The sequence below is a fragment of the Struthio camelus genome, chromosome 1 (assembly GCF_040807025.1).
Source record: "Struthio camelus isolate bStrCam1 chromosome 1, bStrCam1.hap1, whole genome shotgun sequence".
NCBI lineage: Eukaryota > Metazoa > Chordata > Aves > Struthioniformes > Struthionidae > Struthio > Struthio camelus.
This window is the reverse complement of record NC_090942.1, coordinates 54,824,400-54,852,253: the sequence shown is the minus strand read 5'-3', so window position 1 is coordinate 54,852,253 and position 27,854 is coordinate 54,824,400. Positions and strand designations below refer to the sequence as shown.

The 27,854-nt window shown below is 47.8% G+C and overlaps 2 protein-coding genes across 3 annotated transcripts in view; both read right to left on the bottom strand.

Moving 5' to 3' along the window:
- Positions 1–72: 72 nt before the first annotated feature.
- On the bottom strand, positions 73–20,336 carry ERP27 (endoplasmic reticulum protein 27). Its single transcript, XM_068939283.1, has 7 exons — positions 20,092–20,336; positions 19,675–19,775; positions 15,858–15,995; positions 11,940–12,056; positions 9,242–9,367; positions 1,497–1,694; positions 73–784 (listed from the first exon to the last, which is right to left on the bottom strand). The coding sequence occupies exons 1-7, from the start codon at positions 20,210–20,212 to the stop codon at positions 731–733; spliced, it is 855 nt and encodes a 284-aa protein (XP_068795384.1). The 5' UTR covers positions 20,213–20,336; the 3' UTR covers positions 73–730.
- A 667-nt stretch (positions 20,337–21,003) lies between these two features.
- ARHGDIB (Rho GDP dissociation inhibitor beta) overlaps positions 21,004–27,854 on the bottom strand; it is a 9,141-nt gene continuing 2,290 nt past the window's right edge. For both annotated transcript variants that reach the window (XM_068939297.1, XM_009677571.2), the window contains exons 2-6: positions 25,950–26,138; positions 25,312–25,395; positions 24,349–24,425; positions 22,772–22,835; positions 21,004–21,819 (exon numbers count right to left, since the gene is read on the bottom strand). In XM_068939297.1, the coding sequence (XP_068795398.1) occupies positions 21,620–21,819; positions 22,772–22,835; positions 24,349–24,425; positions 25,312–25,395; positions 25,950–26,127 (603 nt within the window). In that variant the 5' untranslated portion in view covers positions 26,128–26,138 and the 3' untranslated portion in view covers positions 21,004–21,619. The remainder of the gene's footprint in view (positions 21,820–22,771; positions 22,836–24,348; positions 24,426–25,311; positions 25,396–25,949; positions 26,139–27,854) is intronic.

Here is a 27,854-nt window from a genome sequence, read left to right as displayed (position 1 = left end):
TGTTCTGATCCCCCACCCTCACAGAAATCTCTCATCCTCATGGAAATACCTGTTGCTAATGAGTCCAATTCCATGGGGAATGACCCTTAGCAACTAATCTAATTGGTTAGGCATTGTAAGCCTGGTTAAATAGAAAGATTTCTGAGCTTGCTCACTCAGAAATCTTTGGGCTTTGTCCTTAAGTGAAAGACATAGGGAATGGGAAATCACATATTTGCATAAAAATTCAGGCTATTCACTTTCTGCTTTATTTAGTAAAATAAATGGAAAAGTTCATGTGACCTCAGACAACCAATCTGTTCCTAGTGTCAGGAGGGAGTAACAGGGGATGCCAGCCTGGCACCAAAAGCAAAAGAGAAGGAGGGAGCCATCATGAGGGAAACAGACCTGTCAGTTTCTCTGGGAACTACAGACTGTATCTCTGATACTGCCATTCTGCTGTATCACCCTCTGCTCTGACAGTGGTGGCATGGAAGGACCCAGTGTAGGGAAAAAACAGCTCCTGGAGTACTGAGAAAAGAGAGTAGAGCCAGCAAATGGGAAGGAAGGAGAGATTCCTAGAGAGGACAGACAACATGTATGTATATGGCACGGAGACAGGAAGCCATGGCTAACTTGGCCCCTTATTCCTACTGTCCCAGAAATTCCTGGGCAGTGCAGTTTAGTGAGTTATTCATACATCAAGAACAGGTGACTCTGGGCACAGTCATCCTGTTGGCTGAGAAGGGAATCAGAGTTCCTCACTGACGGCCTTCTCCTCTGGTTCATCTGGTTTATCTTCTTTCTAAAACACATTAGAGCAAACATTGCTGTTTTTCAACATGGTGATAATAGGAAATGAGCCAACTTAAAGACCTCCTCTTAGTCTCTATGCCACTGCTCTGCCTATCCCATTTCAGTTGCACAACACAGGCTCCTGATATATGAGGTCTCTGTGCTATAGCAAGGCGAGCTTTGGAAAAGAGGAGAACTCTAACACTGAATGAATGTGGAGATTAAATTGTCCTTTCCCCAACAGAGACCTCTGGTAGAGTCCTGGGTCCCTGTCTGTGTACTCCATTCTGCAGCCTTCTTGACAGATTTCCTTTCTATTCCCACTGTCTGTCTCTCTGATTCCCTCCTATCTGCCGCCAGCCACTGTCCCCATTCCCAGTGTCCAAAAGCATCCTTCATCCTGTTTCCCCAGCTGCTACTCTCAGAAAGTAGATGCTTCCACCGAGACCTTTACATAGTTGCAGAGGTCAGTGAAGTCTACTTGCTGTAGACTAGAAGGCAGAGGTCAATGTAGAAAGAGGCTCTCCAAACATATCCATCTCTGCTCTGCTCTAGACCTAATGCCTTTCTGATATCCAGGTACAAATGAAAATGAACGAGGAAGTGGCAGGGGTGGGGAAGAGCTCAAGCAACTGAGGCTATTCTCCTCAAGAGTTTTTTGAGTAACAGCATTTTCTCACAAGGGCCAGCTTCCTGTAGACTGCACAGGAGTTCCCCTTTACCTTCTGCTTTCTTTGTAAGAAAACATTACAGAAGTCCTGTACACGCTCAATGGAGACTTCATCCAGAGGCAGCACATCCCGCTCCTCATCTGGTGTGTGGAATATAGCCAGAGCTGGCAGCTGGGACTTCCTTAGTTCGAAGAATGACACCACTCGTTCATTGCCCTTCACATTGCTGTCTACCAGGACAAAGAGAATCTGTAATGGAAAGACAAGAGAAAGGGTGAGCAAAACAGACACTGAGAGAGAAAACAGACCCCCAAACAGTGATCGTACAAAGATTAACAGTGGCATTATCGTAATGAGTTAGGCTAGATCTGAGGAGATGTACCATACTCCATTAGGACAACACTGCCAACGTCTAACTGTTCCCTGCAGTGCATTTTTCTGTATTTTATCAAGTCTAGACTCACAAAAACTTACAAAGTATCTTATTTTTCTTTCTTTAAAATGTATTCACCCTATGACAGGAAGGCAGTCTCCATTTCTATTCTCTTTAATCAATGGGGAAATAAGACGTCTGCTGTCTTGGTGGAACATGTAGAAGAAGCTGACTCTTCTCCTTGAGTGTTACTAGGATAAGATGATCACATCCTTGCAAGACCCAGAGCAGCAGGGTAAAAAAGGTTTCTTTGTGTGTGCATGGAGAACGAAACTCAACCACAAGAACATGGCAGTAAAGTCCAGGGCAACAGGAAACAGCAAGGATGAGAAAGAGTGTTTGGAAAGTACTAAACATGAGGGATGTATTTAGGTTAGCTGCAGTGACTAGAAATGAAGGTGCAATGGTCTGGGACAACACCCACAAAGACCAGCTCAGTGGAGAATCACTCAGAACTGGTGAGAGAAGCCAAAGAATGAATAAGCCAGCACGAGACTGGCCTACAGTATTCTGGGCTCCCGAATATTCTCAGAGAGCAAGAGCAAGCCAAGGATTGGTGACCAACTCCATGATTTCATTTTAGACATAGGTTTTATCTGTGATCTTACAGCAGGAATTTATAAAAATTTAAAATTCTGGACCCTGAAAGATTATCAATAACATGTACCTCTCAAAAATAGTTGTTAAATTATCAGTTAATGCTAATTGCAAACATTATATATGCATTTCATAAAATAAAATAAATATACAAATTGAGAAATTTAATCAATGACCTGATTATCCATTGGCAGGTGACATCCAAGCCAAAGAAGCAAATATCCAGTTAACATGTGTCATTTTATCTTCCCTGTATCCTGTGTGATCTACTGGGCCTAGCATGTTAAACGTACCTATGCACATGGATATGCCTTAACTTATTAAAAAAAAAAAAAGAAAACTTTAAAAAAGAAAAAAATGAAAAAAATGAAAATTAACGTGCTGTGAAGATAATGGGCCTAGTTCCCAGCCTGTGACTCATGATTTTCTTTTCAATCAAGAACATTCACATTAGTTCAAAACTTTTTTCTTTTCTAAAAATAAACCTGGTAAATCTCCAATTCTTCACATTAATAAATTTGCATTTATAAAAAAACAAGTTTCTCCAGAAAACTTTCTTAGGCAATAGCCGATGGGAAGAAGGGAGAGTTAGACTAGTAAAAGAGTTAACTGCAGTTAATCACTGTGATAAAGAACCAGGAACAGAAGTTTCGCTGAACATGACTGATATTTACTACATGCAGTTTCTCTTTCAAAAGTCAACTGTGCCCCAAAGGCAACAATCTAATGAACAGACACATTGTGGGGACCTTCTCCTGGAGAGCAAAATTCATCCTTTTGGGAGAGTAAACCCTCGTGCCATTTTGGCCTGAGAATCCATAAGCTGCGCACAGGAAAGGGACATGATTTCACCTCCACACTAGGTTGAGATGAACTTGGTATGCATTCCCATATCATCTCACCCAATCAGTACACATACATGCTATGATTGGTGATGTGTCCCTGCCCAGATATGAGATTATACCCAAAGTATAAACAGTGTATGAGATGACTGCACTTGGACATGGATTACTAGGCAATCCCCTTAAAGTGCCAAACTGGAGAAAAGTATCTGTGATGAAGGATCTGATCTAAGAGATGAATGTCAGGTTTTCAGCTGGAGCAGAAGGAATTTGAACAATGGTTATATTTCAGAACTCTTCTTCCAATTAGCGAGCTGGAAATAGAAGCTGGTGTTGGAGGGAAGCACTCTCAGAGGGACTGCAGAAGAAATACTACCACATTTTGACCAAATGTCTTTATGTCATTCACCAACTTTTGATTTTCTCCTTGAAAGATCCAACAGACAACAAAAAAGCATTTTGTTAATCAAATGCTAATTAAGAAGTTTATCAAAAAAAGTATTTAGAATTCCTAAGCTGTTAAAATGTTAACACTTTCTATGCTAAAACTCTTCAGCTTTAAAATAGACTAATAGCATTTTAAGATAGTAACATGAATTGTATTCGACACTCTTCACTTTATCAAACTTCCAGCCTTTGTTAAAAATCCTCAAATTAAAAAGCTGTAAATATTTTATCTATGAATACAAGAACAGATAAGAATAAAAAAATAAAAAGGTTGAGGTTGAGACCTCCAAGCACTTTTTGTTTTCTTCCATTATAGAAGAAAAGGACTAAAATACAAACAACTGGCCCATCAGCTAGAAAGGCTAAGACAGCATTCACAGTTCTTGACTAGCGTGTGTCTAGTGACGCACATTTGGCTCAAAGAGTTTCAGGGTGCAGAAGTACAGCAAAAGTTCCTTCCCTTCTTGTGAGAGATATTCCACAAATATAGGACAGTCTGCAATTGTATCTGACCATTCTCACTTGAAAGGAGATACCTTAATGCCTTCACTTGGCTATTAGAATGATTAATTCCTGGTAAGAGCTGTGATATGGCACAATTCTTTTGTTTGTTTCAACAAAAATAAATAAATTATGCATCCTATGCTGGATATGCTCCAGTGTTCCTGCCAAGGACTGTGTAGTCATGAAGTTACAACTTTGAGGCAGTCTGTATGGTGGATTTGTACTGAGGCCACAAACACAGGAAGCCTGATTTCCTCCAGCAGCTGGAAATCAAGCAGATTCCTAAATGGGGACGTTTCCATGACTGATTTCTCCTGGTGGAACTGACATTTTCTCATGATGAATTTATTCTGTTGAAAGATTCTCAACCAGCTGTAATGATAAAGAATGAATGCAGCAACTATTGAAAATTATACTGACCACCCTGTAAGGAAATAAAAGGTCTTTTACCCTGACTGTGCCTTTATGCTTCCACGGACAGGAGCCACTGTGCTTACAGTACTGTAGCCACACTGAAAACCTTTCCCAGCATTTGAGGAGACAGAAGACAAAATGAAAACATGAGCCATTTTTCTGCGATAAAGCAATTTTTGTGATACATAATTTCAACAATTCACTCTGCTGCATACATGGTCCCTTGACTGGTTTCCTCAGTGTCCTCACAGTGATATGATACTGACTATTCACGCATCAGACATGTTACCCTAGCTCTTCATAGATCAAGTTAAGAGGCTAGATTTGAAACTATTCCTGCATTTCCCTCAAGGAGAAACGTTTTTTTGCTTATTTAGGACAACCAAATACTACATTTCCATAAGAAAATAAAAACCCTTCTTAGTGGACATTCTTAAGTTGTTACTCACATTCTCCACATGAGACAAGATTCACCTTGCCAAACTTCTGTCATTTAAAACTTCCTCTGGTCTCAGCCAGGTATCTAGGCCCTCTCTGCAATAAGAGGTGGGAAGCATTTTATTCCACCTATTCTAGAAGGGAAGGAAGGACATGCCTGTCCCTCTCCATCAGTGATGGAAAGAGCCTATGGCCTTAGCTAGGGCTACTTATCAAAGTTACAGTTCATCAAAACAAATTCCACTTCTGATGCCAACTCTCATATCACTGCTAGAAACCAGTAGTTTCATCCAAAAGAGAAGGCTTGTCTTCTGTCTTGAACTATCCTGTACAATAGCTGTTTTCTTTGGTTTTCCACAAAATTGTTTCATCTTGTACCAATCTACTCATCTGTATTTGGAGGCTTGCTATTAGAGGCAGTGAAGGATATACTGCATGCCTGAGGCGCTCCCAGCACCAATTCCTCGCTCCACATGATATTCCAAGAACACAGAACACAGAGTGATATAATTTGTGCACTATCACTCAAAATAAGCTCTCCTTCAGAAAATTTTTAGACTAGTGCTGTCTTGGCATCTTGACAACTTGATTCCTAGCCCAGGGCTTTTAGAACATGAAGTTCCTGGTAGGATATGGCACGATGTTATTGCCCAAGGAATTCAATTTAATCGAGTATAGTACTCCAATGGTAGAAGCCACTTTCATGTTTACTATTTTTTTCTCTAAGGAAGACAAACAGGAAGGATGATCAAGCCTCCTACCCAGTGTTTGACATTGAGCTTTACAGAGCTACAGCCTTGATTCTTTGAGAAGACTGCATAAGCAAAGAGATCAAATTCTTAAGTTTGAGTAACTTTTCACATAGCTTCTGGTAAATCAAAGGAAAATGAAAACATTAGTCATGAATTTTTTAAAAAAAAAGCTATAAAAACAACTCTACTGCAGATATCTGTCAAGTGACATAGACAATCCATGTTTACAAGTTTCCCTGTTTATTGCTAAAAGAGACATATCTAAATATTCTCTCTCTCTCAATTTTGGAGACATCAGTGTCTCACAAGAAAGATAAAAAGTGTATGAATGACTGTCTGCAAGAGGAGGGACACTGTCCTTGCATTTCTATGGAAGAATTCCTAAAGAAGACTAAGCAGTTTCTCAGAATTCATTTCTAAATGGGTTCCACATATAAGTTAAAAGCAACTATGTGAGCATCATTATCCACATCATTTTGACGTTGCATACAAAGTATATCAGTTGCAGCAAAAGCTGCTTTTGCTATTTCCCACATTACCTTATTGAAACTTCTGCAAACACCCATGAAGTTCACCAGCTGTAATTGTCATATTATATTCAGACAACGTGGAAAGAAAACTGAAGACGCTTATGCTAGTTTGGCTCAATGATGCAAATACTGATATTTCCTTTCCAGCAGAAAGCCTGGATTTTTGGCAGTGCTTTTCTAAATAAACACATGTTTGATTGCCATGGGATCTTTCCAATAAGTCTGGTGGATTCTCTCCTGCAGCTGCAGTGCTCTGAGTTCTGTCTGTTTGCTGCTACCCATCCAAAATTTTTTTCTCAAGGTCTGCTAGAAAAGAACCATATTTCTTGTTATTCTTGTCAGATTTTGGTGACTTACCATTTTTTTAACATTAGCACTTTCCTCTCCAGCTTTTTATAGCCTTCAGGTTCCAATATAATATCTAGAGGGACCTAGAGGGTCTTCAGACAGTCACTACTGCTTAGGGTACAGTTCAGGCCGTTTTCAAATAACAGCCCTCACCCTACCTGCATGTTGATCTTCCAGTTGAAAACCTGAGCTTCCTCTCAGCCAAAAATGAAAAGACCGTAAACCAGAAATGAAGGGATCATAATCCAGGAACTGGTAGTGGATCACCTCCTTCACCATCCATTCTCTTCTCTCAGCCTGCAGCAGTGTGAAAGGATCGGTACCCCCTCCCCTGCTTGGAAACCCTCTCAAGCCTGTGCATGTGCTCTGTGCTGTCACTGTGAAAAAGGTACATGCACCGAATCTCCCCTCTCTGTTCTTGCACTCTGCAACCACTGCAAAACACTGCAGGCTGGCGTGGTACAAGCTTACAGGGAGCCTGAACACCTCTCCACTGGACAGCAAGGATTCCCTCCTTGAACTTCTGACAACACTAACCCACAGACAACCAGCTTACAGGCTATGAATTATTCACCAGTAATTCTGAATAAAATTTAATTCAAGAATCTTGCATTTATGCATAGACAATTTATGAGCTACAAAAAGCCATCTTTAATAATTTACTTGTTTGAAGTAAACCTGAGTTAACTTGGTAGCCCTGATAACAGATAACTCCACTTGGAAAAATTAGCCAACAGTTTTCCATGCTACTGTGCAGTGGCTGCTTCTAGTACCCAAACTAACTCATGCATTTCTACATGACAAAGCAATGGAGACAACCCTGAGTGGACATATTGCTCTGTTTACTCTTTTGTATCTAGATCTAAGACCCAGGGGACCCAAACGGATGGATCTTAGCTCTCTCATACTGCTTTAAGAGGGAAGTCCAAATCACAATTTTAGTTCTCAGAGTGCAACTCCTTTGGGGGAAAGAACTTGCTATACTCTCAATCACTTCATCTATGTGTCTTGCAGTATCACTGCAGCGAAATGGTAATAATTAGTCAAATTCTCATATCTTTAGTCTCTATATTTCACTCTGGCAAACTCCCACTATACTAATTTGATGGGAAACTTGCCTACATGAATAAAGAAAAGAAACTAGGTTTGGCTTGCGGCTAATTCATAAATTATCTGGACTTTGGTACAACATTTTATCCGATGCTTTGTAAAGTATTTCTAGGAAAATTAACTTACATCCACTCAGGTCTGGGCTTGTCACATAAAGTGAAAACTGGACGCAGCCACATCAGCAAATGATAGTGATGCTGAACAGTGATGCGTTGCATTAGAAGAGTTAGGTGGTGGGGGCAGACTTGTATCAAACTCTGCAGTTCATGGAGAACAGGGATAATGGTGTCACTATAGCACGCATCTCATAAGAGATGGCTGGAATTTTTCAGAGGAAGGAGTTTTATTTTATCAGTATGGATTTATCAAAGCAAAATACTTTTCAAGAGACCTTTTGGCTTTAATGCATGGTTTCTGACTGGTTTCTTGCCAACAGGTGGGAGGTCCAAAGTACTCCTGCCATGAACTAATCTCAAGACTTTTGAGGGTGCATGGTTCTGAGGCAGCCCCTCCATTTTAAGCTGAGGATATACTTGCTTTTTAATCTGCCCCTTCAATAACACAAGTAGATGCCTGCAGGTGTTCTTGTTCCCAAACCCCAACTTCTTCCAGCCCTTCGCTCCTCTGCTGCTGCGAGCTTCTGCCCACACCCCCGCTTGCCATTATCCCCTGCCCTAAACACCTTCCTGTTGTTCCCAATCCTGATTTGCCTGCCAGTTCCTTCCTCTGTTCCCTGGATACAAATTCCTCTATAATCCAGCTGCTGGCAGAGAATCAGCCATGGGAAGATTTACTACTTGGGGAGTCAGCAGAGGGGTGGGAAGAGGAGGAAATTTCTCTAAAAGTCATCATCTATTCCACCACCTTACTGTGGGAAATCTGACAAACCCACCTGCCATTCCTTTAAAATAGCCCATTCCCCAGGACCCAACCAAAAGGCGAAGGGTTAAGAAGTACCATGACATTAATTGCTATCTGGTCACTTATATAACGCTCCTTGGCATCTCACAGACTGTATATACAAAATCACCTCTCACACCAGTGGAACGTAACCATCACGAGACTGAACTGCAGCAGATGTTTGTCATCTCCCAGTTGTAAGGGAACAAAACTGGATGAGAAGCAAGGAAGAACACAATGTCCTGCTGAGTGAGTGGGGGAGCAGGATAAAGAAGAAATTTTCCCCATAAGGAGGCAAACTGGCAAAAGATGAATAGATCCAACCCCTCCACTTGATTATCCAGCTAATCCTCTTTTCCTCCTATTTGGCTTTTGCTCCCCTAACACACAGGGTAGGAGATGATCTCCCCCCATCCACAGAATTAATCACTATTCTCCCTTCTCTCCCTGATGGAGCCTGTTCATCTCTGTTTGGACTCACCTTCCCCTGGAAGAGCTCTGCTGCCTCACGAAATCTGCGCATGCGCTCAGGATGCTCTGGGCACCTCTTGTCTGTGATCAGGAGGAGGTGAAACTGGACAGAACTGTGCAGCAGACCAACTGCTGTCTGCCAAAAACACAGTCATCACCAACAGAGAGAGAGAGACACAGGCAAGAGATTAAGAATATTCAATTTGCATTGAATGCACTGTCAGAGGGACATCAATTCTCATATTTTAGCTGAAGTTCCTTTGTAAATAATCCTTACAAGCAGGATAGCTTTCTTTGAAGTAGGAGTGATCCGATCTGGGTTCTTTACAGAAGCTCTTAACTTCCTGGTTTTACTGATTCCTGAGTCAAGAGTCTTAAGACCAGAAGGGCAAAGCCTCAGGATGGCCAGTGACTAGGCAAGGGGACTGTCTGGATACAGCAAGCTGAAGTCTAGAGGGGCAAGGAAGTGGATATGGAAGGCCAGTGAACACTAAATCAGGGTGTGCTGAATCACTGAGGTCTGGCACCTGGCAGAAATGGGAGCAAGAAAGTAGGAAAGATTTGTGGGTGTTGGGACTGGTGTGTCCCCTCATTTCCTTTCTTTAGCATTAAGCTGTATGTAGGGAGGAGGAGTCCCCAGTAGACCCCATTTCAGCAGCCCCAGGAGCTGGGCAGCCCAAAGGCCTGAGGGTTAACATTGCCTCTGCAGGTCTCCAGGAAAAGTCCCAGAGCTGGCAGTCCCTCCATCCGCTGGGGAAGGGCCAAGCAGGCAGCAGACACTGGCCCTCTGTGAGGAGACTGGGACTGGCACTGCCCAAGAAGTCACTACTCTGTCTCCAGGCTCTGGGCAATCTGTCATCACACTTCTCCTGCCCTCTTTCTGCAATGCAGCCTCTCCCTCAAACTAAACAGAAGCCTGGCCAGGCTATAGCTGACCTGCTGCCTCCTCCATGCCACTGAAACCACGAAGACGCAGATGGCCCAGCTCCCTGCCAGCACTTCCCTGAAAGAGCAGAAAGTTCCGATACCTTCCAAGAGTAACAGGGAAGGGGTCAGGGAGTGCATTTCTGCAAGGGCTGTGCACCACAAAGCATCTAGTTTTTTGGCGACTGGGACCTCCCTCTTAGCCTAATGTTTATCAGGCATTTTTTATCACTTAACTTCTGTGTAGTGTGCAGACAAGGCATGGGATAGCATAGAGGGGATACAAATCAAGGCTGAAAAGCGTTAGAAGAAATGGGAGAGGACAGGGCTGGAAAAACAGAGGATGAAGCCAGGCAGCAGCAAGGGGCACTACAGGGCTGGGCTGAGAGGGTGCAGTTGGTGCACCAGTTGCTCTGGCAACTCCACACAAAGGTGTGTTTGTTCACACAACCTTTTGCAAGAGAGCAGCGTGGCTTATTAGCGTAGGCTCATCAGCATGGCTGGATCACATCTGACTCTCCTGGAAAGTACACAGGGTAATCATTGCCTAAAAAAATTGCCTGAAGTATGTGGGCGAAACACTGAGGGCCCCAGGATAGGGATAGAAATTCTTGGCAGGGCTTAGTTTGATCCACGTGACCCAAGACTTTGCTGACCTGCAACATTCTTAAATGTAAACAGCATATGCACTGGGAATAAATATTTATGAAAATCCAAGATACTTTAGCGGAGCTGGGAGGGCTTCAGGTCTTGGACTGCAGGAGGCACTGTTAATTGTGGCATATTGGTACAACTCCAGAGGGTCAGGAGAAAACTAGAACGTGTACCGCAAGTCAGACTGGAGGGGACTGGCTGAATAGCTCAGGGACTTCTAGGTCTGGAAGACAGCCTGGGTACTGAACAGGACACAACAACACAAAGGATCATCAGAAATGTGAGAAAAGGAGCAATATTCTAATTAATTGCCAAAAGATACCCCGGAGGCTAAAATGTTACCAGGATTCAGAAGGACTGGGTATTTATAAAGATAACAAGAATATCCCTGCTGCCATTATTTCGGTGTTCTCAAAGGGCTCAAAGGACAGATGAGCAGGAAACAGCTTTTCTGTCCCAGAAAATACTCTGTGATTTTGAAATGTTTTTTATCATCCCTTATTACGATGAAAACCAAATCTACTTTGTTTGTTTGTTTGTTTGTTTGTTTTGAGAACAGAACTCTTACAGTCTTTCACTCTGGAAACAAAATGGAGTGCTTCAAAAACAAAATGCCCTCTCTCCTGGCAGGCTGCACCTGAACTAGGGAATGGCCAGCCCTCTTTGCTGGTCCTTGGCACCGGTTTCAAAGGTACAGCTTTGAAACAGGTTGGGCCATTCTCCTTTGCTTAAACTAAGCCTGGTCAGCACTGCTGTAGCTATTTAGAAGACCTCAAAAAAAAAAAAAAAACAGGAATGACAGTAGTCTCAGCCGTGCAGTCATCACGGCTTCTGAGACATATTGGCTCCACAGTAAGCAGTGAACTGCTGGAATCTCAGGAGTGCCTAAAAACCTTAATGCTTGGTACCCCACTGAGTAGGGGGAGGGATGCGGGGACCCCGCAATCGCCAGTCAGGGGGAGGGACAGTGAAGATGGCCAACATGGGAGCATTGTATTAAATAGTCTGATTTTGTTGAACTGGCAAATGCTGTTAGTTGCACATATGTGTGTGTGCAAACTCAAGGACCAGAGGAGGCCCGAGGAGAAGGCTGAGTGCCAGGGCAGGGGCTGTGAGGAGCTTGTAATTACCACAGGGTTATACTCAGTCACCAGCCGGAGCTCATTCATCCGAATGAAACGACTCATCTTCTCGGCATTGACTTCTTTCCCATCTACGATATCCAGATCCCTCCGGTCATCATCTGCCTGAAAACACGCAAAGACACCTACAGTCATAGCTGTCCCCTCCCTCAGTACTTCATCCAGAGCAGCCGAAGGATGCTCACTCACCAGCGCACACGGACACCCCTTGGGATACCACCTTTCTCTCCTCCCCACAGCGTAATCCCCATTTCGCGAGGTCCAGACCCATTAGATTTACAGATCTGCCTGGGCCTGGAGATAATTTTCTCCCACCCTCCCTCAGCCTCCCAAGGACAAGGCAAACTCATGGCATAATAGGAATGATGGAGGACGCCAGACATCCCCACAGTATCAGCTCCTACTGCACTGGAGACAGGGAGGATTAGCTGATAAACTTTTCTAGGGGCTGTGGGGAGAGATTACTGAAGTAGCCTCACTCCTTACATCGATCTTGGCTTTTCATCCCTCTTTAAAATCTTCATTTGCTTATTCTATTTCTTCTAAAAGTAATAAACATTGGCATGGGCCTGTATGGATTTCCTGGAAACATTGTGCAAGCACAAAATCTCTCCAATAAAAAGAGGGTTTTTTTGTCCAGTACAGCAGAAAAAAAATCAAGTCCAGCAGATTTTAGCTTTAGAGGAAAATCCATCCTGCCACACATCTCCCCACACTTCACCCACCCACTCAAACAGTGGTTTAATTTTTCGAGGTTTGCTTGACCTGGCAAACAGAGAAAAAGAAGGCAAACATTAAATAATAGCTAAACCATCCAGAGGGGCACAGTTGCTGTACAGTAACACCATGGGAGATGACTGAGCTGAGCCATAGGGATGCTGGGCTGTGATAGGCAATAGGATCAAAGTTTGGGATTTGAAGACTTTTTATACACGTTGTATGAGGTTGTTGGGGTTGAGGAAATGTCCACATACACACTCCAATTTTATTCTCTGCATCTGTACAACCTCTGAAAGTGCATGTTAGTTTTTCCAGTGGTGTGCAGACATCTAAAGCCCCCTTTGCTGTTCTGTGGTCATCAGCAAAGACTTTGATCTGGTGGGGGACCACTACACTCTTGTCTGGCCACCCAAACTGGTGCTTTTCAGACCGTACAGCCTGATTTCTCTCTCTGATTTGCTCCAGCATAAAATGAAAGGGCAGCTCCACTCAAGTGATGGGATCAGGCCAGTGCAACACCTGTGGGTGAGACCAGACAGGCTTTGGGAACCAATCTAAAGCACCCTGTACTCCACGGAAAGCCTTCTCTTGACTTTCACGGGCTTCTGCAAACACCTGGTCTCTATTCTGGGGCAGTAATATCCTAAACACACTCTCAATGGCCATGATTCCAAGAAAATAAGGCTGAAAAATATCTTACATCTAATAGTTTAAGGTCTGGTCAAAAGGTCTTTATCACTCCTTGTAATTAACTATTTAGCATCTGTTAATTATGTTCTTTTTAGGTCTATCAGGTCTACCTTCACTAGAATAAATCAGTCTAGCTCCACTATCTGAAAAGAAGTCTCACCAGGGGACAGCAGCCCCTCCTACAGCTATCATTATGGTTTAAACTTCTAAGCATTTTATGTGTTTCATGCTATGCAAAAGGAAAGGAGTGGTTTATGCCTCTGATTCACTGCTGTCCTGGTCATATATCTTCATATTCTTCAAAAGAGTATTTGATTGCAAGTACCTGTCTCAGTTCTTTTTTTCTGTTCTCTTTTAGCTCTGACCTCGTACTCCTACACGGTATTCAGCAAGGAATAAAAGGAAAAATAATGTACCTGACTAACTTAAATATAGGAAAAACTCAAAATTATACACATGAATTGTCAACCACATTTTACCCAGCTTGTGTATGTTTCTTGGGTTTTTTTTTTCTATTAAACTAGGGTTTGGCCGCAAAAGCTGGACCGTGAATGGGGAAGATTAAGTATTATCCAAATTCCAACACCACTTTCTTTTATCAAACACCCTCCCAATGCAATTAGCCTTAATATCTGTCACAGTGCAAAAACAAAGGATCCTTTCAATGTTTTGGAAGAAAATCATCATGACTAGGAACCACAACTGAGAGGAGTGTTGCTTCAAATTGCAACATCTGCCCATGGAAATAAAAGGTTAAATAAAAGGCCATGCCTACATGTTGCTCATTATTAGATCATTCTCCTTGCATTATTTGGATTAGGCCAGTGGTAAACACATGGCAGGAAATTATGAGAGAAAGGAGAACAAAGTGGCTTTATATAATCTTTATGCAACCTGGAGCTAGATATTGGCCAAGATATCATACTTAGTTTCTCTGGCACATAGAGCTTCCCAGTGTACTTAGAGCTCCTCTGACACAGCACTTGGGCTTTTATAACATCTTGTACTACCTAAGGCCCTCTCATCCTCAGATACACCTCTCTTGCCCCGTTTTTAAGTGCCACACTTGTGTGAGAAGAGGCAACGCAAGGAAATTCCGATAAACAACGGAATACTTGCTCTTAGCTTTTGTTAATATTCCTGGAGCAAGTACAAGACCCTTCCCAATATCATCCCTTTAAACTGGAGCAAACCTAGCTTCAAATTCAGAGTGAGGCACCTAAAATTACAGCTGGAGTCAACAAAAGTTTGAACTTGTACAGCACCCATCCCTAAGAAACTGCAAAGTAATGTTTTTAATGGGGCCATCTCCAAAGCGTAACAGCTAAGTTAGGACAGTGTTTGGGATTTCTTTCGGTGGTAGAGCATCTGTAACTGCAGAGACCCAGCGTGGATCTGGTCAGTCACAATGGAAAAACTGTGCATCCAGAGAGACAGCTTTGCCTGCCTGAAGTGACACACGGCAAGGTTTGATTTCAAGCTGTGTTGATCCATTGTAACATGGTCTCTAGACGCTTTTCATGTGTCTCAGGAGTCTTTCCAAAGCCACAGGAACACCATCCAAGTAGCACGGAGCTCCAGGCTGGTCGCTCAGAAACACAGACATCATTCTTTGCAAAGCACTGGGTGCTGGACCAGATCCACAGGACACACATTTAAAATGGAGAATCTCATCACACGTAAGACGTGTTGCACGTCTTAGGGATGCACGCTCTGCAAGTGAAAAGCAAAAGGCCACTTTGGAGCAGGAAGCTCTACAGATATGCTTTTTAGGTGCACGGGTAGACTGACTGTCAGTGATAAGCCTTTTTTGGCTTGCTAGCACTAAGCAGAGACGAAGAGCCTTTAGTCTTCATCTTTATCGCTACTACCCAGAGATTTATTTTCTCTTGTAATGCGATCAGGGGCCATTTTTCAGCTCTTGTTCTACAGCCTCTCTCACTAAAAATAGTCGGCAGTGTCATTTCTATCGAATTTTAATTCTGCCAAAATATCCTTCTGTACGGCACCGCGTTTCCCTGGCACTGAGCGCTCCTTGGAAAGAGCCCTGGCATCCGCCTGGCTGAGCTCTTTACGGGGCACCGAGGTGGCACCTGGCCTCCGCAGCAACCCGCTTTGCGCCGACAGCGCGCTCTAGGCACGCAGAGGGCTGCCCGTCCCACGCCCGCCCAACGCCTAGCCCTGCTCCACGTTTGCCTTCTCCTCTCCGAACATCCTCGGCCTACGACGGAGGATGCCGCCCTAGCGCGGCCGGACCACCGCGTCCCCTGCACCAAGCGGGGCACTGGTACGGCACAGGGTCCCCCAGGCGGGTAGCGAGGCCGCCCGGCCTTCGGCCTCGACTGCGGGGCCGAGCACCCCCCCTTATCCCGGATGGGAGCAGTCAGGCCGGAGGGGGTCGGGGCACGGCGTGAGGCCGCCGGGGTGCCCTGCCGCGGCCGGGCCCTGGCGCCCGGGGGTGCAGGGGGCCGCCAAGGCCCGGTGCGGCCCACGCACCCTGCGGAAGAGGGCGAGGGTGCTCGTCGTGGCGTTGTAGCGGGCCCGCACCGCCGCGCTGCTGCTGAGGCCGAAGGGCACCTCCGGGATCAGGCCGGCGGCCAGGCGAAACTCCGACACTTCGGGACCCTCCAGCTCCTGCAGAAAAGGGGGGGGGGGGGGGAGAAGGAGGGAGGGAGGTTGAGGAGCGGCGCCCGCCGTCGCCTCCCCCCCCCCCGGCCCGCCCGGACGTGGCGCGAGGGCGACACCTGCCGCCCGCCGCCGCCGCCACCCCACGGCCGGCACCCCACCGCCTGCCCCCCACCGCCTGACCCCCCGCCCCACCGCCTGCCCCCTCACTCCACATCCTGTCCCTCCTGCCTCACCGCCTGTCGTCCCCCCCCGCCCCACTGCCAGTCCCCTTGCCCCACAGCCTGTGCCCCCCCACCCACTGACTGCCTCCTCACCCCACTGACTGCCCCCCGCCTCACAGCCTGCCCCCTCACCCCACCGCCTGCCCGCTCGCCCCACTGCCTGTCCCCTTGCCCCACAGCCTGTGTCCCCCCCACCCACTGACTGCCTCCTCACCCCACTGACTGCCCCCCGCCTTACAGCCTGCCCCCTCACCCCACCGCCTGTCCCCTCACCCCATAGCCTGTCCCCCTGCCCCATAGTCTGTGCCCCTCACCCCACAGCCTGTCCCCGTCACCCCACCACCTGTGCTGCTGCCCCAGCCTGGGGCGGGGGGCGGTGGGAGCCGAAGGGCTGCAGACCTGGGGCTGGTAGGAGCTGGGGTACGTGGCGAGGGCCGAGAGGGGCTCTGCGGCCCCAGGCTGGCAGCGGGCGAGGAGGGGTCAGGCAGGAGCCCGCACCACACAGGGCCTGCGCCGCGCTCACCCAGGAGCCCTGCCCTTGCACATGGTTTTTCTTGTTCCTCCTTTTGCTCCTCCGTGTGTGTCACTAGGCCCCGTCAGGGCTCTGCGCAACACATGTGTGCGTGCACCTGTGTGTATGTGTGTGCGTGGGCACATGCATGTGCGTCTATCCCCCCCCCGCAGGCCTCTGCACAGAAATGGAGCTCCCTGGCCGGGGAGGTGGATTACAAACAGGTCCTGCAACAGGAGCGGAGATGTCCTTCCTCCCTATCTTCCCCTCCCGTTGTCCCCTTGCCCGCACTGCTGCCATCCTGTGCAGAGATCCCTCCCCCTGATGCCCACCTCACCTCAGAGGGACAGGGAAGGAAAGGCGGGGGGGGGGGCGGTGAGGCCAATTACCTACTTTGTCATGTGCTGGGAAACGTGTTCATCTCAAAACCACAACTGCCAGGCAGCTACAGCTAGAGTGGTGTGGAAATCTCAGCTTTCGTTTCTTTTAAACCTTGTTTATTCCTGTGCTCACAGATAAAATTGTGATGATGTAAAGCCCTAGAGCTCTTAAAAGGCAGGGGAAAAATCCAGAATCCAGATGTGTCACACTTAAATATATACATCTTTTATATATTTATATACATATATATGCCTATAACAATTTTAAGATAACCTCTTGGTTCTGGAGTCAGGGTTTACTATTTTTAATGCCTTGGGTTAGCACAAAATATCCTGATTCCTTCTCAAAAAAGTGTCTTAAACATATTCTCTAAAAAGTAGCTAATGCAAATATATTGAATTGTGGAAACGTGGGATTTCTCAGCAATTTGGGATCCATTTTCTTTTGTGCAGTGAGAGCATGAGCTACGCCTTAGCCCGTATTAAAGCTTCCATTGCTATTTCCATTCTGAACTTTTCTTTTGAGTGATGTATCTTTTGATACTTCTACTTATTGGATTCAAATTCTCAAGACAGAGTGTCTGCTTGGAAATTGTTTTGTTTTTCTTCTTGGTTTCAGCAGTCAGCTCAGCTGTTTGCGAGCCCAAAGAGAATGGAAAACAAAATTCTTTCCTCATTCAAAGAAAAACAACTCTCGTGACCTGTTTTGGAAATGCTAGCGCATCAAAACAGCTTTGGTGAGAGAGCTAAAGTGTGGGGTGGAAATAAGCTCACTGAGTTTGGGAGCTTTCCTACTAAAGACGGGGTCTAATCAGGCCAAGTCTGACCTTCTCGCGTGCGCACGCTGGGTTTGTGGAGCAGTGTGCTGATTTTCCGTCATGGCACGCTGCTGCTAGTAAGGCAGGCCGAGCTCATTACGGCGCTTGCAGAGCTGCATACTGCAGCGAACTGAAAGTCTGCCGCAGAGAAACGATTTATGGTGAACAGAGAGCATGGACATCATTTGGATGAATTTAGTCTCGGGCAGAGGGCCAAGACGAGCCCTCATGGCACACATACCTCCTTATCTACTGTTTAAATGCAGCCCTGCTGTGTTTCATGCATTGAATGCAAGATGCGTCACCGGCTTCTGCCTCATGCTCGCCGCCCCTGAAGCTGTCCCCGCAGTGCTGGACAGCACAGCACTCTCTCCCTGCTCTAGGATCTGGCGTGCTGGATGTGATCAATGTCCTCTTAACTCTGATGGGTAAAATCACGGAGAAGGAGGGAGGCCATGGTGGTGCAAGACACCAGTGGCCGTGCCCCAGCGTTGCTTGGCCCAGCCAGCAAACGCCGTCCCTGCCACGGCTCAGTGCGAGGCCAACAGCAGGCCACAGCGCCCTGGGTACAGCCCAGCCACAACATCAACGAGCTACCCTCCAGGAAGGAGACCTCTGAGCACTTTCACTGTGTATCCACAGCACGCCTCACTGGTTTGCCAAAGCGTAGCCCGAGCAGGCTCCGAGGGAGCTCCGCGTGCCCACAGGCGCACAGCACGCAGCCGCTGATGCTCTGTGATCAGTGTGCAGCACGGCCCCTGGGGCACCTGCCTCTGCACTTGCACACTTGTTGCTGCCCATGCAACAAGCCCATGCCAGCGTTGCTCCTCGCTCTGTGATGTGCTGTGAGATGCCTTTGCCCTCTACCGAGGGCATGACCCCCTCCCTAGGCTGCCCTCCAGCCTCAGGCACAGGGCAGGAGGAGGAAAAGGAGCTATTTTTGAACTTCTGACAGAAGCCATGAGGCAGTACAGGGGCAACAGGAGCCCGGAGCAGAACTCAAGGAGAGAAGGGGAAAAGGTGCAGTGGGAAAACCTAGAAACAGCAAGGATCCTGTTGGCACCTGCTTTTTGTTGCTCTAACTCAATACATGTTTTTGTCTAGTTTCCTAGGGAAAAATATTCATGCCATTCTGGGGACAAGGGACACACACTTATCAGTCACTCTTTAATACCTTTGGCCAATTTCAACTGAGTTTAGACCCAGAGAGGCAGAGATCCCAAAGCTATCAGCTTTGGGGAAAAAAAGCAGCCAGATAGAGAGACCGTGCTAATATCCACCCTGAGGGGAGGCTGCAGCTTGGAGTCCAAATCGTCTTAGCCTTCAGAAAAACCACCCCAGCGCTCCTCCTCTCTGAGACATGGCTTCCGCAGCTCTGTCACGCAGGGAATGCCTTGCTCGTCTTCCGTGATTAAAGCAAACTGATTAAAGCAAACTCTCACCCCTTGCTGTATTTCTCAGCCACCCACATTCCCATTCTGTTTCCCCTGCGCGTTTCCATTTCTCCTCCTCCGGGGCTCCTACAGACTCCTACACATTCCTCCCTTGCTCCATCGCTCTTTCTACACATAGACCAAATTCCTGGCATTCTCCTTGTGGCCTGTCGTCTAATACCTCCACACGTCTGTTACAGCCTCGGCATCTTTCTGGGGAGGGAGCTGCCTGTAGAAGGTGTTTACACCATATCCAGCACTACACTTCCTTCAGGACAGGATACAGCTAACACCTAAAAAAGGGGAGGTGGTTTGAACATACCTGGAAGAACCCAATGACTGCCACCTCCGCACCTCTAATGAAGGCTTCGACGTCCGCTGTATTATTCAACAGCACAAGTGTCTTTGTGCTTCCAGCCGTGCCTGGACAGGAAAGGTCAGGATTGGACAGAGGATACATAAAGAGCACCTCAAAGAAGTTCCCCCATGCACTCACAGGCATCCCACCTTTTAACGCGTTCACCTGCACTCTCAGCACACCTCTCCCACAACCTCCCTCAGTACAACGCTTGTGCAGCACACCCTGAGGAAGCCGGCTCAGCATAAGGAAGACTCACTCAGCATCCTTCTCCACTTCCCTGCAGACCCTCATGGACCTCTCCCCCTAAAAACCTTTGTGGCGCTCACTCCATGGCCAGACCCAGCCCTTCTTCCTGAGCCAGGAGGGAAGCTCACTTACCGTGGGATGCAGAGCCTCTGTTTTCAGCACATCCTGTTGGGGAGCCCCCAGTGAGGAGGATAATGAAGAGATACGTGAAGACTGAAGTGCCCATGGCCCCAGCTTCCCCTCTCTTCACCATGCCACCCTGCTCTGGTCCTCTGCTAGGCAAGTGACACGTAAGGCATTTCTTGGTGGGAACGGAGCAGCTGGCCCTGGGCGAAACCTTCAGCTCCTGAGATAACTGGTTGGCAGGGAGAGTGCAACCCTCCCTGTTGTGGGGACGTCAGCCTTGGAGAGAGCCCCACCACTAGCTGGGGCCTCACAGACATTGCCGATCACCATGTCCTCCTCACCCAGTGCTGGACATCTCAGCTACCCAATGCAGCTCTCCCTGCACCCACACAACCAGGCACCATAAATTGCTAAAAATAGCCCTGCTTGTAGAGGGAGGCCACTGCACTTCCCTAAGTGCTGTCCCACCAAGGGTCATTCTCCCTTGCACTCAGCCAGTGGGACAGGCAGCTCCTGCATTTGCTCTGGCCAATGGGGAACAGCTGCCATGATAATATTAAACATGAGAAGGACATGTTACATCTCCCTGGGCTCATTTGGTTGCCACCCTGGGTGAGAGGTGCTGTCTAGTCCAGAAGTCTGCCTAGTCATGGCCAAGACTTTGGGCTTCAAAGGTGGGTTCATAAAACCAGCAAAGAAAGAAGCTCTGAAATAATTTGCCTATGGGGGAAAAATGTCTCCTGGCTCCCTTTGCATTAGAGTTTTGCTGATGTTTCGAAGCAGAAGGGTTATTTCTCTTCAGAAACATGCTCTTAAGCCTTCCTATAACACATTTTTTGCATAAACCTCATTGTAAAACTCTGAAGGACAGCACCTGGAGATCTACTTCAGGAAAGAATGAGACACTCATGCAGAAAAGAAGAAAGAAACTGGTTTTATTCTTGGGACACTGAAGTCTTGTTACAGCATATACCTGCATCCCCCTGACTGTTTTTGCCTGCACAAGGATGGATTTCAATGGGGTAGGGCACACATACAGACCAGGAGACCATCACAGGAGGCAAGTAGCCATTTACGATGAGTCAGAGCACATGGCAAGTGTAACTCAGATAGGGATTTTCCAGGGACCAGTCCGCCCTGCCAGGAGAATCAAGGAGCTGGCGAGGTGATCTTGTTTCCTAGAAAAGGCACTTCTGGGACCGGAGTTGGTGTAGAAGGGGACATGGAGGCAGCAAGAGGAAGTACTGGGAGCAGGAGAGGGAGATGCTTCCCAATTTAACCCATTATGTGTCACGATGGGGCAGTGGTGAGAACGGGCGAGTTATTTTCAGTGTACCGGAAGAAGCAGCGGAGGCCGTCTGCAGGCCTGTGCACAGACCAAGGCTGGCACAGAGCCCCCTGCACCCGCGGGAGGGGCTGCGAGGGCTGCGGCCAGCCGCGGTGGCAAGAGTGGGAGCAGCGTGGCAGACATGGCCCGCCTGGAGCCTGGTGCAGGAGGCAGGGGGACAGGAGGGGGAAGGCAAACTGAGCGAACTCATTCTGTCCATTCCTTCTTGATGGACAGGTTCCACTCCCAGGTGAGATGGTCGTGCTTGTCATCATCCGTGAAAAAGGACTTGTTGTGGTAGGTGCCTCGGGCCAGCATACCCTTCGGGGCCTCTTCAACTGGCGTCAGGAACTCATACTCGTCTGGCCGCGGCCCATAGCTGCCAACCATGAATGTGGCTTTATCCACTAGGAGAAAACAATCCACAAGGGATGAGCCTCTCAGGTGGGGAGTAAACAAGGGGAGAAGCCAAGAGCATGAGCACAGATCACAGACAGAAAGGAAGCAGCGCAAAGAGAAAGGGACAGAGGTCAGCAAAGGGGACAGAATCAACATAGGAAATGAGAAATTTGATTAAGTGAAGCTAATGAACAGCTGAAATGATAGAAGGATGGACAGGCAGATGGACGGACGAACAGGCAATTCTCTCCCATACATGCTGCTGGAAGGGAGCGGGTATATGCAGTGTATTGCTAGACATCTCTCTTGATCCCTTGCTATTTCTCTTTCGGTGAGAAGACGACACATCTGTGCTGAATGGGATGCTGGAGCCTTAGAGGTGTCTGTATGCAGAGATGTGAATGTGAGATGCGTGTGTGAAGTGGGGCTTTCCTCTGCCTCGCCTAGGCAGCGCAGCACTGTACAAACAAGAGAGGCGATGGGCAAAAACAGGGCTCTGCGGACAGGGCAAAGCTTTGTAGAGCAGCTGAATTTTACCAAGTGCATCTGGAAGACTTTTAGGGGGTGAAAAGCTCTGCCAGGGCTGTGCACTCTCTAAGAGGCAGGACAATCTATGGGGGGCGGGGAATGGACAGCTCTGTATGGAAAGGAAATCTCTGTGGCAAGCACTGTCTAAACAGTGTCTCTAGAGACATCTCTGCTGCAGCCTGTGGTGTAGCATACAGATACCAGAGCTGGCTTGCAGGGAGTTCACACAGACACAGGAAGCAGTTGGCCTGGGTGACACATAGTTCAGGCTAATGTACTCCGCTAGGAAGTCTCCTACGCGGCAGCAGAGAGGTTGTCTGGGCCAAGAGGGGCTCTGTCCCAGCCTAAAGCTGCAGGGAACACTTCTGGGAGCAGAGGGGGCTCACAGGGGTTGGAGCATTGGTGTGCGAGCTGGGAAGCTCTCTTACTCACCCTTCACCCCTGTCCGGTAGGTGTGCTGCACGTATTTCAGTCCTGACACAATGTCCCTGTTTACCTGCAAGAAGTAACCAGGAATAAGTGTCACAGCCAGGGTTTTGGCTCAGTATCTGCTTTTTTTCTCTCCTTAGAAACATACTCATCTTAGCTCCCTACACAACTGCTCCCAAGGGCCCAGCACAGGACATGTATTGCTGAGGAGAGCCCTGATGTTATTACTCCACAGTCTCCCAGAGACCTATGGCATCATCTGTGTGTCTGAGGACATCTCTCATCCTCCCTCATCTTTCCCCTGACTCTGAGGTTGATCGGAGCACATCAATCAGCTTTCCAGGATGGGCTGATGAGGGCAAACCAAAGTGAAGCAGGAAGTTCCCAGATAGTATTTTCCATATTGAAAACCAGAAGCAGTGACTGGAGTCATCCCTTTAGCACAAAGAGGTGGACAAGATTAGCTGAGTTGTCGCTGCTGCCCTCTAACATCGATGGGAAACTGGCAAGTTTCTTTTCAAGACATGGAGGGACATAGTTTTTGTCCCTAATCTTGCCTCAAGTCTCCCAAGGGTAGCTTGGACATATCCCCTTGCTTTCCCTGCCCAGCACACACTGCCTCCCTGCAGCACGATTCAATCTGAAAACAAGATGGGCAGATCCTTTTACATCCCAGGGGAGAATCCACATGATGCCAGCCCTTTCCAGCCTTGGGACTAAGGGGGGGGGGGGGTTAGAACAACTTGTCTGGCTCCAGGTTTCTCCTGTCAACAAGGTTGAGATACGGATGGAAATGTTTCATAGCACAAAGGAGGGGGCTGGAGGTGTCCCTGGGGACAAAGTTATCTCCAGGACAGTGAACAAGCCTCAGAGAAGGAGGGAAATCAGAACACACACATTAACACATTCCCTCTCTTGTTTCAGGAGATCTTTCCACCCTCCCAATTCACTTTCTCTGCCAAATCCAGCTTTGTTTGCAACAAACATTTGTGAAGATAATCATTTAGTGCTGGATACCACATTGCACCGTGACGACGTTTCATTTTCAGTTGGAAACAGGAGAAATGGCTGACGCATGTTGATTGGGAGAGGGGGAAATGAGCCTGTTTGGGTGCATCATGACACAGAAGATCTCACATATCTTCAGCAAAATGCTACAACATTTCATCTTTTTATGCATTCATCAAGCACAGCAATGCAGACTGAATAAGTTATAAAAGTACTTCATAGAAAAGAAACTTCTCCCCCCCTTACATTCCCACTCTATGTGGATTAAAGATTTTCAGATGGCTAAAAATTCAAGTCAAACTCAGTCAAAGGTAGTTTTGCTACCTATCTAGCAAAACAACCTGCTGTTCACAATCACGGGTGGATAAGAAGCAACTTCTTCCAAGAGGTGAGCTAACGACAGCAATCCCCTGGAAAGCCCTGGTGCCTTGTTGGGTAGAACAACACCTAAAGCTAGGGGTGCTTCCCACGGGCCCTGCTTTCTGGTAGGCACGCTGCCAACTCTATCCGATAGACTGCTGGTGCCGGGCTTCAGCAACCAACAAGAAGCAACTGGAAGGAAAGCAACTCACTTTGAAGTGGATCTTAACTCTGTATTCAACTCCTTCCTTTAATACGAAGGTCTCTTTCTTGAGTGCTTCAAGGTCACCTATAAGAAGAGGATCAGGCCATTAGTTAGAGGTGAGAAGAGACCACATGCAGGGGGCTGGAATGGGGCTAGGATAGGTGTGAGAGGTGAGCATCCCTTTGAAAGACTGCATACCTGCAAAAAGGACATGCAAAGGTTTGTGTAAGCATTTGCACTGTGAGCATACACGCACAGAAATTCCTGCTCCTGCTCATATGCATGTGTCTGTGTCCACATCTGTGTAGGTAAAGTACGAATAAACACAGGTCTAGGCACATATGCATGACGACATTTATGTGCAGACTCACAGTTAGGTATTCACGGGAGTATGTAACATGTTTCACCCAGGCCCAGCGCCAGGCTTGGGTGAGCGGGTGATAGGAGCCGGGCGCGTTTCACAACTCCTGCCTGGTACGCGAGGCTGCCCAGGCTCGACAGGCCTCTGTGTGGTTTCAGCTGAACAGGAAACCTCTCTGCTGCTCCAGGCCCAGCTTCCTCTCACTGCTGAAAAGCCCATATAAGGTGAAGCCTGAATCTCTCCCCATGTCCCCAAGAGCCGGAACTACAGTATTGCTTGATTCTGAAGTTTCAAAAGTCTGTTACCCTAATGAATGCACATGCCTTGGGCTTGTGAGGCCTAATTGAAGGGAAATATAAGCAGAAGGCAAGAGAAACCCAGGAGCTCCTAGAGCACGCTAAACGAAGAGAAAGACCTTTGACACTTTCCTCTTTTACATCTTCTTTTATTTTTCTTGGATGTGTACCTTAAATAAGCAACAAGGCTAAGATGTCCCCAGGGTTCCTCTAAAACCCACTGCAGCATCCCCAGGACAAACTTCCTTTCAATTTGAAGCATGCCAGGGCCTTTGCTTGTTCCCCTGTGTGCCCAAGGAGAGTCTGTACCTACCTGTAAGGTCCATAGTGATCGGTCCTGGAGCAGAGTCACATACCAGGGTGAGTCGGGTGACCACCACGTTGGGAGCTGTTGGGTCTGCAGGGTAGGAAAGTTAGGGGGAAGCTGTCAGCTTGCAAAACATAATGGGGGGAGGGAGGGAAGGAGAAACTAAAGAAACGTGATTGTCTTCCCGCCTAGACTTTGCACTTGCACAACAGGGCCCACGCATCTGCACCAGTTTCTCAGCAGGGATCCCTCCAGTCACCATCCCAATACCTAGAGACCTTTCTGCTACAGGAGACTCCCTGCTCCTTCTGAGCAGCAAGGTCCCCTTTAAACATATTCTGGTCCCCTCATGTTTCTCATCCCTCAAGAGCCCCCCAAAGCTAATTTACCTCCCACTACAGGTCCCTACCCTGTGCTAACACTCCCTACTACCTTACACGTGATGGTCAAGGCGTCCTTCCTGCCTCCTTTCTGTGCATTTCTACTTGTCCATCCCCAGTCCATCCCCATCCCATTCAGCAGAAGCAGTGCACATGCCTGGCCAAACAAGCTCCCTCTTGCCTGGGGCTATCTCACACCCTGCCCACAACACACTGTTGTTATGCATCACCCCAATCCCTTCGCATCAGGGCGCTCCAGCTTACCTGCCACTACAGGCCCATCTCCCAGTAGGGACTTCTTGTACTTGGCGAGGCTTTCGTCGTCCTTGTCCAACTCTTGCAGCTCCTGCAGTGTTTTCTGGGGAGGAGGTTTGTAGTTGAGTTTCCCATCCAGCTCATCATCATCTTCCTCCACGTGAGGTTCTTGGGTCTTCTCAGTCATGGTCACTTGGTCTGGGTAACAGAAGAGAGGGGCGGTCAGTGGGATTGCTCCCACAGGGATGTAGCGTCCCTGGGGGCACTTGTTCTGGGCACGGCACAGCTCAGTCCCCCGGGCTGTCGGGCAGCCACCTGGCCCCACTGCTGAACTCAGCGCGGTATCAGCACAGGCAAATGGCGGCAGCGATCGGCTGCAATTCTGACGCTGCCGTGCCGATACTCTGGCTTCAATACAATCCCCCTCCTGCCCCCGCTCATCTCCCTGCAGGCACGATGCGCACACGCAGACCTACACCATTCCTCCCTCCCGGGGAGGAGGCTGCGGGAGCAGAGCCTGAAACCAGAGTGATTTACAGCCGCTCTGTGCAGCATGATTGCTGACCAGCAACCCTGTAATTACAAGCCACCGTACAAGGCTTCAGCGCTCACCAGCTATCTGGCACAAAGAGCCACAGCCACACACCAGGGCATGGAAAGACATGAATATAACCCAGGTCGGAGGTTTTATTTGCCCTCTCATAATGGGGTTATAAGCCCCACTCAGACAGGGTTTCACAAAGAAATCACATACCTAATAGCAACTCCCTTACATGAGAATGAAAGCCCTCAAGAAAGCGATCCCGCTTCTGTCTATCTGCTGGCATTCCTGGTGTTCGCGCCTAGGAATAGCTCACTCCACTACCGGCCAGGTCTCCTTCCTGCTGAGGAAGGAAGCGCAAGGCGGGTGCCTACGACAGCACCTAGCCCAGCTGCAGAGCAGCTCTGCATACCTGCGCTTCATCAGCGAGGCTTCTCGGAAAGGAAAGGAAGTAAGGCTGGAGCCCACAATCGTACTGTCAGCATCGCTGGGACACGAGCCACTAAAGGCAGGAGGACAGCAAAGCCTGTCCCAAACGGGAGCCAGAGCGGGGAGAGATCAACCAGTGGGCAGCCAGGCGGAGCGCGTGAGAGAGGAAAGCAGGAGACAAAGGAAGGCACAAAGGAAGGGGAGGTGAGGCAGGACTGTGTCAGGTCCCCCTTCACGCAGCCGCTGGCCCCGTGGGGTCAGACACATGCTCCTGCCCACTTTCCGATTCTTCAGAGAAAGGTTCAAAAAAAAAGGAGCAGTGCTCTGGTGCAGTGGCAGATGATGCAGACGACCAAGGCATTCCTTTCTGTATGTCAGCAAGGTGATCTAGGCGAGCTATGCAGATCTCATTTCATGTCACTTTATCCTCATATCAACCCCTTTTTCTACACTGTCCATGCTAAAAATTATCTTTTTCCCTGGTTATTTGCAGTTCCCCCATCACGCCCTTTATCCCTCTCCACAGCTGTGGCCCTAGCACTGGCCCCTGCTCCCAAAAGTTAAGTTGGGAGCTACTGGGATAGCTTTCCTGTTCATTAAAACAGAAAGGAAATAAAAAACATGCTACAGCTCAGGGTGAATCAGCAAGTGGAATCAGGCAGCAATGAGTAATAGGCAGACCTCCGATTACAATCCCAGCGCGGCGAGACCAGCGGAGAAAACTCAAGGAGGGCAAAGGCACTCAGCAAGTTACAGAGGGATAGAGAAAGACCAAACAGCACAGGAGCAAGCAGCCACAGTCAGGCACGCGAGTGGACAACGGCTAAGATGCAAGACTCCATTGCAATGCCATTTTGCGGTGAGTCAGGAACTAGTGCAGGAAGGGCAGCTGAAGGGGAATCCCAACTCAGACGGACAGGAAGGAAGGTATATCCCGGCAGGCA

What these genes read in the sequence shown, in the direction of transcription:
- ERP27 (XM_068939283.1), bottom strand. Translation starts at nt 20,212, where the DNA reads ATGGTGAAGAGAGGGGAAGCTGGGGCCATGGGCACTTCAGTCTTCACG. An exon ending in CAGAGGCTCTGCATCCCACG is followed by an intron (nt 19,776 to 20,091) that starts GTAAGTGAGCTT and finishes TTTCCTGTCCAG; the next exon opens with GCACGGCTGGAAGCACAAAG. An exon ending in TGACTGAGTATAACCCTGTG is followed by an intron (nt 9,368 to 11,939) that starts GTAATTACAAGC and finishes TGTTTTTGGCAG; the next exon opens with ACAGCAGTTGGTCTGCTGCA.